This window comes from Phacochoerus africanus, chromosome 6 (assembly GCF_016906955.1).
Source record: "Phacochoerus africanus isolate WHEZ1 chromosome 6, ROS_Pafr_v1, whole genome shotgun sequence".
NCBI lineage: Eukaryota > Metazoa > Chordata > Mammalia > Artiodactyla > Suidae > Phacochoerus > Phacochoerus africanus.
In genome coordinates this window covers 85,253,109-85,261,779 of record NC_062549.1, presented here as the reverse complement: position 1 = coordinate 85,261,779, position 8,671 = coordinate 85,253,109, and the positions used below count along the sequence as shown (strand labels likewise).

The following is an 8,671-nucleotide window of genomic DNA, read 5'->3' as shown; positions in this document are numbered from 1 at the left end:
AGAGTAGTGTAAGAGGGAGAGAGGCAAGTGGGGGTGGACGTAAGATTGGACATGAGTTAATAATGCTGAAGATGAACAGCTGGTATCTGGGTGTTCTTTATACTATACCTTAAAAAAAAAAAACAAAACCTCTCATTTATTTTGGAGGTTTTTTCCATTCTAAAAAGTTTTAAAACTCAAAAGAAGGAATAAATTCAAGCAAAATAAAAAATTGTTTAACTTAAGTAGAATTAATCCAAAAAAGGAGCATATGGTGGTGCTCTTACTTGTACGGAAGGGCAGTATCAAAACACACAACTTAAGTTGAAGTGTGCTGAAAACCCTACTGCATACTAGTATGTGACAAAATGAGCCTGGTTTAGATGTAAGGGAATTTTGGGTGCTCATTAACCAACTGACCCTCCTAAACAGAATAACTTGCCAATGGGAGAAGAGGGACCACGATCTGGTCAAAGGCCTATGAGTACGTACACTTGCTTTCCAGTTTTCAAACTGGCTTAGATTTTGAAATGTTATCTGTTAATAAATTCAGGCTTACCTGCACTTCTTTTAAAGTTTACAACTAAGTATATTATGAGTATAACTTGAGTAGCCTAATTATAAATATTAATAATGCCTGATTTTTTTAACTGGAAAGGGGACATCCTACCCTTTACATAGTAGCCAAATCATGTGTTTTGAGAGCTGTTCAGAGGCTTCTCTGACTTGAAATGTCATCTCCATTAGTTCAGTGACGGTCTGAATTTAGTCACCCAAATGACGAGTCTTGAAAATTTTTCAGGGAAAATAACTTAAAAAATTAATTGTGAGGCTGCAGTAGTCCCCAATATCTCCTTGAACTTACATTCTTGTGGTGTGATAGCTTTATTTCCTCCGTACACATCTCTGCTACTGTGCCCTTTTAGAAATAGGGTGAATAGATGTTATCTCTTTTCCTTCTTCTTTTTTCTTTCTTTTTTCTTTTTTTTCTTTTTTTTTTTTTTTTGGCTTTTTAGGGCCACATGTGCAGCATGTGGAAGTTCCCAGGCTAAGTGTTTAATCAGAGCTGTAGCTGCTGGCCTACACCACAGCTCACAGCAACACCGGATCCTTAACCTACTGAGCAAGGCTAGGAATCAAACCCACGTCCTTATGGATACTAGTCAGATTTGTTACCGCTGAGCCACAAGGGGAACTCCCGTTCTCCCTCTTATTTATCCTCTTCTACTGAAATATACTTTATGAAAAATCTCATCCATAGAAATCTGATCAGAAAGCACCAGCTTCAAACCCTAAGGTGGTAGGATGAACTATATTATTTTCACTTTACCAAAGTGATGGCAGAATTTTGAGCGTGGTTTCTTCACTTATGTTCTCTTGTAGACAGTTCATCATTTTGTCATCACTGTTATCAGGGTCACCATTTCCTTCATTACCACCCTTTTTACTACTATTTTGCCTGGAATACTTAATGACATGAAGAAAAGACCATTAATTGTCATCACCATCCATTATCAGGCATCTTTTCTGATAAAGATACCCCTGAAATAGAGATTTCTGTTCCATTTCATCTGCTTTTAGTGAGCTTCTGCTGTCCTCCCACCTATGTGACAGCTTTGAGGAAACAAGAACAACAACAAAAAAGCCTGATCCCCCAACTTCAGAGCTAAGGAGATAAGGGAAACTGATGGGAAGAGACTCACCACCTACTACGGAGAGACTATAGAGAACATAGCATTTGAGGCCTGGACTGTATGGCTTTAGACTGCCTGGGCTCAAATCCTAACTTTGCCACTCAGTAAGCTATGGGATGCTGAGCAAGTTACTTAATCTTTCTGGCCTCAGTTCCTTCATCTGTTAAATGAGGGTAAGACTAGTAATTACCTCATGGGACTGTTCCAATCCTTAAACTAGATAATCCACAAAACATTTAAATTTCTCCATATATTTTATCAATTTCTGTGTTGACCTGTTTCCTATACCCTACACCTTGTCCCTGGTATTCTTTTTTTTTTTTGTCTTTTTGCCATTTCTTGGGCCGCTCCCGCGGCATATGGAGGTTCCCAGGCTAGGTGTCGAATCGGAGCTGTAGCTGCCAGCCTACACCAGAGCCACAGCAACGCAGGATCTGAGCCGCGTCTGCAACCTACACCACAGCTCACAGCAATGCTGGATCGTTAACCCACTGAGCAAGAGGCAGGGATTGAACCTGCAACCTCATGGTTCCTAGTAGGATTCGTTAACCACTGCACCACGACGAGAACCCCGCCCCTGGTATTCTTTTTTGTCCCTGAAATATATCCCTTAATAATTCAATTATCTGGGATTCTGTAGCTCTGAAAATACTGTCTCCAATTTTGCCCCCAAATTTATGGTTTAGCTGTGCATAAAACTCTATGCTGACAATTATTTTCTGAAGCTTTGAAAACATTATCCCATTATCTTCTGGATTTTATGCCACTGAGAAGTCTGGCTTAACAGTTGTTACACTGCAAATAATGTATCTTTCCACTGCCAGAATACATACATCTAAGGACACTACTGATAAATGTACATACTTATTCCTAGAGATATCACTCAACACCAGATTTCCAGTTCCATGGATTAGGGGGCAAGATCATAGTAAAAGCATCCTCTCATCCTTTACAAAGGAGCATGGCGGGAACTGAAGGCCACTGTGACCACAAGGAAGCTCTGCAAGATTAACCTCATATAACTATGACCTTGGCTCCAGGGGTCATCTAAGAGTGCCTTCCCAAGAGGCCAACAGACCGTACAAGGGTATGAAGGAAACTTCTGGGAACTCTCATTTTTGCACTCACTTGGATTACTGCTTTCCTATCCTTTCACGCTTTCCAGTTCCTATAACAGGACAACTCTATATTTTGAGCATATGAGGCAAGTATGATAAAATAGTACATTTAAAACATTACCCTTTCCTGGTCAATATTTACCTTCATGTTCAGATTACTAAAAATATGTACCTAGAAATATGGTAAAACAAAACAGATCTCTCTTTGTAGATGAAATAGCTAAAATTTTGGCCTCTTTATTCATCTTAGGTCATATATTTGGCTTGAAAAAAACAACAACAAATAGTTCCAATTAAGTTACATAAACTAAATTTTTCTTCCAGATCTCTAAATGCTCTCGAAAAGCCAAGTTCCATGGTACATGGCACACAGCACATACCTAAAAGTCAGTCCCACAGAATATTTGTGTAAGCAACATAAGAAATTTTTTCTCATTACATAAACATCACCTGAGCTTATCCAATCAACACATTTGTTTAAAAATATTAATCTGTGACCAAAAGCACTATCATGTTTGTTGGGTGCCATTCTCATTTGAATCATACCCAAAAAGCCCAGAAATAAAACTAGAAAGTGGCCCAAGTGCTAAGGCTGCCCGTGGCTCTTGCTACAAAATAGTTGCCAGTCTGATTTGAATGTCTAAAAAGAATGACAGGAATTCAGGGTTCTTCTTGATTTCAAGAGAACTTCCCAGAAGGAGGTGGAGGGCCAAGAAATCCACCTGCCTGCTTGGTGGCAGCTCGTGAAGGGGCGAGGCCAAGAATCTTCTGGATGTTCTGTAGAGGAAACAATACAAATTATGTTTTAATATGAGATATAGAGAAATGTGTTGAACATAGATCTCATATAAAGAGAAGCCATATAAATAAAAAGTACTGATATGATCTAAAATAGGATGATTACCACTATGTTACTTTTTAAAAGGCCTACAACGTTATGGAGATCACATAACAGTAAAAGCCCTCTTACCTGATGGAACCTTGAGCTACTAACCAAAGAAGCTGATTTTTTTCAAGTGTAAAATCAAAAAGAGGTCATCTTTTGTTTCAACACAAAGTATACACAGTACATTCAATGGCTACTTCTTGTAGCCAAGCCTCTTCTCTGAATGGAGGTCTTATGGCTGGATTTAGTCATTATTGCATGAAGTGAAGCTGAAACTAAAATATTCAGTTTCAATTTCTTGAAAGAAGCGAGAGAATTCAGAATCTTGCAAAGTAACCTGAGTCCAGAATCCTCCTGGATTTTTAGCACTTCCCTTCATCTTTTTCAGTTGTCTCACCTAAATTTAATAGTTTGGGGGTTTTCAGAAACTCAACTTTATGAAACTAGTTCTCATAAAAACAGCTTTTTTTTTTTTTTTTTTCCTGGTCCTACCTGCAGCATTTGGAAGTTTCCACCCAGGACGGCAACTGAAATTGCTGAAATTGCACCACAGCAGTGGCAATGCCAGATCCTTAATACACTGTGCCACAAGGGCACTCCAAACAACCATTTTTATACTCAGATTTCATTGTTACTATAACATTAAACTAAAGTAAATCATATAAATGCAACAAGAAGTAAAACCAGCACAAACAGTTGGGGATAAACAGAATTGGCTCTTGAAAGGCAATGACTCAACTCGTGGAAGCAGAGAGGTATAGGCGTCCTAAGGAGCAGTCAGGAGTGGATAGTGCAATGTGGGGAAGAATCAGTATGCCTTAAAGGGGGAAGGCAGAGGGCTTGTGAATGCAAAAAGGTTAAGGAAAGGTCAGTTAAGATTCTGCACAGCATTTGTAAGAGGTGAAAACTTTAAAGAGATCATCGAACTGTTCTCCCTCAATTCTTTCATAAAATATTTGAGAAATTACAATTAAAACTTGGAAGAGGAGGAAGGGCTATCCAATATTAAAGTTAAGAGGAGAGTTAGAATTAAAACCCATGTGTTTTGATTCTTAATCTAATGAGTTCTCTTACACAGTACTTCCTCTGTAAAGTTCTTCAGAACAAACTCTGCCACCTGGTAGGCAGGTTAACTTGTATGCATTCATTCAACAGTTATTGAACACCTACTGTGTACAAAGCACTATGAAAATATCTATATTCAGGCTCCTTATGAATGATGACTGCTTGAGGTAGGTGTTTATATTTCTAGAGATTACACTCTGTCAGAATATAACAGAATATTTAAATATGAAGACAATTTTTAAATTATATTTAACATAAAAATCATATTTAATTTTATTTAAATTTAAATTATATTTACTATAAAAAAAACTTTATTTGTGCAATCACTCACAATACTATGGATCATGTTTACTTTAAAAAGAAATCTGGGAGTTCCCGTCGTGGCACAGTGGTTAACGAATCCGACTGGGAACCATGAGGTTGCGGGTTCGGTCCCTGCCCTTGCTCAGTGGGTTAACGATCCGGCGTTGCCGTGAGCTGTGGTGTAGGTTGCAGACGCGGCTCGGATCCCGCGTTGCTGTGGCTCTGGCGTAGGCCGGTGGCTGCAGCTCTGATTCGTCCCTTAGCCTGGGAACCTCCATATGCCGCGGGAGCGGCCCAAGAAATAGCAACAACAACAACAACAACAAAAAAGAAATCTGGGGAGGTCCCATTGTGACTCAGTGGGTTAAGAACTGACTAGTGGGAGTACCCTTCATGGCTCAGCAGTTAATGATCCCAACTAGGATCCATGAGGATGTGGATTCGATCTCTGGCCTCGCTTAGTGGATTAAAGATCTGGCATTGCTGTGAGCTGTGGTATAGGTCGCAGACGCAGCTCAGATTGCGAGTTGCTATGGCTGTGGTGTAAGCTGGCAGCTGCAGCTCTGATTTGACCCCTAGCTTGGGAACTTCCATATGCTGTGGGTGGGGCCCTAAAAAAAAAAAAGAACCCGACTAGTATCCGTGATGATGCAGGTTCAATCCCTGGCCTCACTCAGTGTGTTAAGGATCCAGTGTTGCTGTGAGCTGTGGTATAGGTTACAGACACAGCTTGGATTTGGTGTTACTGTGGCTGTGGCGTAGGCTGGCAGCTGCAGCTCCAATTTGACCCCCTAGACTGGGAACTTCCATGTGCCGTGGGTAAGGCTCTTTAAAAAAAAAAAAAAAAAAAGAGAGAGAGAGAGAAAGAAGGAAATCTGGAGTTCCTGCTGGGAGGGAGGAAATCTAAAAACAAGAAAAAACAATCCTGGAGCGCCTATGGTGGTGCAGTAGAAATGAATCTGACTAGTATCCATGTGATGAGGGTTTGATCCCTGGCCCTACTCACTGGGTCAGGAATTGGTGTTGCTGTGAGCTGTGGTGTAGCTTGCAGACTTGGCGCAGATCCCATGTTGCTATGGCTGTGGCGAAGGCCAGCAGCTGTAGCTCCATTTCATCTCCTAGCCTGGGAACTTCCATATGCCACAGGTGTGGCCTTGAAAAGAAAAAAAAAGAAGAAAAACCAATCCTTAGTAGTTCAGGTTACTTCTCCTTAGTAAAGCTGAAGAATACTTGTATTACTTTCATAATAAAAATAGCTACTCCATACTCCCTCTTGAAATCCACTGCACAAAGCAATAAGATAAACGTTTTTATTTTATCAGTAAGTACTGACCAACTACAATACATCTGACATTAAGCTAGGCATGATGGGAAATCACTTTAAAGATAATATTTGAAATAATAAGACATTACAGAATTAGCTGCTGATAAACACATCTGTCTCGTTACATGTTTTTACCATAATACACTCTAGACAAAATATACAAGGCATCTTTGCTCAGTTTTTCTGACCAAAAGGGTCAATTAAGTGAGTCCTTATCATTTTAGAGATAAAGACCAGTATAAAAACCTCTGATGCCCTTTAAATTATAGGTACGGATTTAAAGACAAATGAAATGAAAATAGGAAATATTTTGAGAGGCAGACTTGAATGGGTAGAAAAGGCAGACTGAAAAGGTAGTCTCATTATGAACTAAAAACATATAAACGACTACTAGACACAAGCCACTGCTAGAGATGGAAAACAGCCCTAACAGCAACAACCACCACAACAACAAAAATGCTAAAACAACAGGCACTTTAGCAACCAAGGCTGAAGTTCATGGAAATCCAGGCAGTGCAATACTTTTCTTTCCCAGACACTTATGGTCAACTAATCGTCAACAAAGGAGGCAAGAATATAAAATGGGAAAAAGACAGTCTTTTCAGCAAGCGATGCTGGGAAAACTGGCAGCTGCATGTAAACCAGTGAAACTGGAACACACCCTCACACTATGCACAAAAATAAACTCAAAATGGCTTAAAGAGTTAAATGTAAGACAAGACACCATTAAACTCCTAGAAGAGAACATAGGCAAAACATTCTCTGACATCAACCTTACAGATGTTTTCTCAGGTCAGTCTCCCAAGGCAACAGAAATAAAAGCAAAAATAGACCAGTGCAATGAAATCAAACTGACAAGCTTTTGCACAGCAGAGGAAACCAAAAAAAAAAAAAAAGACAACTTATAGAATGGGAGAAAATAATTTCAAACCATGCAACAGACAAGGGCCTAATCTCTAAAACACACAAACAACTTACACAACTCAACAGCAAAAAAGCCAACAACCCAATGAAAAACGGGCAAAAGACCTGAACAGACATTTCTTCAAAGAAGACATACAGATGGTCAACAAGCACATGAAAAAAATGTTCAACTCACATCACTGACTATTAGAGAAATGCAAATCAAAACTACTATAAGGTACCACCTCACACCAGTCAGAATGGCCATCATTAATAAGTTCATAAATAACAAATGCTGGAGAGGGTATGGAGAAAAGGGAACCCTCCTGTACTGTTGGTGGGATTGTAAATTGGCATAACCACTATGGAAAATAGTATGGAGGTACCTTAGAAAACTATACATAGAACTACCATATACAACTCCACAATCCCACTCTTGGGCTTATATCTGGACAAAACTTTCCTTGCAGCCATATGTTCACTGCAGCACTATTCACAATAGCCAAGACATGGAAACAACCCAAATGTCCATCGACAGATGAATGGATGCAGAAGATGTGGTATATATACACAATGGAATACTACTCAGCCATAAAAAAAAACCAAAATTATGCCATTTGCAGCAACATGGATGGAAATAGAGAATCTCATACTAAGATAAGTCAGAAAGAGAAAGACAAATACCACATGATATCACTTATATCTAGAATTTAATATATGCCATAAATGAACCTTTCTACAGAAAAGAAAATCATGGACATGGAGAACAGACTTGTGGTGGCCAAGGGGGAGGGGGAGGAGTGGGATGGACTGGGAATCTGGGGTTAATAGATGCAAACTATTGCCTTTGGAATGGATAAGCAATGAGATCCTGCTGTATAGCACTGGGAACTATATCTAGTCACTTATGATGGAGCATGATAATGTGAGAAAAAAGAATGTATATATAATATGTATGTGTGACTGGGTCACCTTGCTGTACAGTAGAAAATTGACAGAACACTGTAAGCCAGCTATAATGGAAAAAATAAAAATCATTAAATACAAAATAAAAGCAAAAAAATACTTTTCTTTTTTTCCCCTTTTTTGGCTGCACCTGAGGCAAATGAAAGTTCCCAGGCCGGGGATCGAATCTGAGCCACATCTGGACTAGTGTCCATGAGGATGAGGGTTCGATCCCTGGTTTCATTCAGTGGATCATGGATCCAGCATGGCCATGAGCTATGGTGTAGGTCACAGATTTGGCTCGGATTCCACGTTGCTGTAGCTGTGGCGTAAGCCAGCAGCTACAACTCCAATTTGACTCCTAGCCAGGGAACTTCCATATGATGAGAATGCAGCCCTAAAAAGCAAAATAAATAAATAAAATTGAAATTTAAAATAGCGTATAAAAAATGCA

General features: G+C 39.4%; 1 protein-coding gene across 1 annotated transcript in view; it reads right to left on the bottom strand.

The window, feature by feature from the left end:
* Positions 1 to 2,995: 2,995 nt before the first annotated feature.
* TMCO1 (transmembrane and coiled-coil domains 1) overlaps positions 2,996 to 8,671 on the bottom strand; it is a 52,558-nt gene continuing 46,882 nt past the window's right edge. Inside the window, exon 7 of the mRNA XM_047784024.1 lies at positions 2,996 to 3,568. Within this exon, the coding sequence (XP_047639980.1) occupies positions 3,470 to 3,568 (99 nt within the window). The 3' untranslated portion in view covers positions 2,996 to 3,469. The remainder of the gene's footprint in view (positions 3,569 to 8,671) is intronic.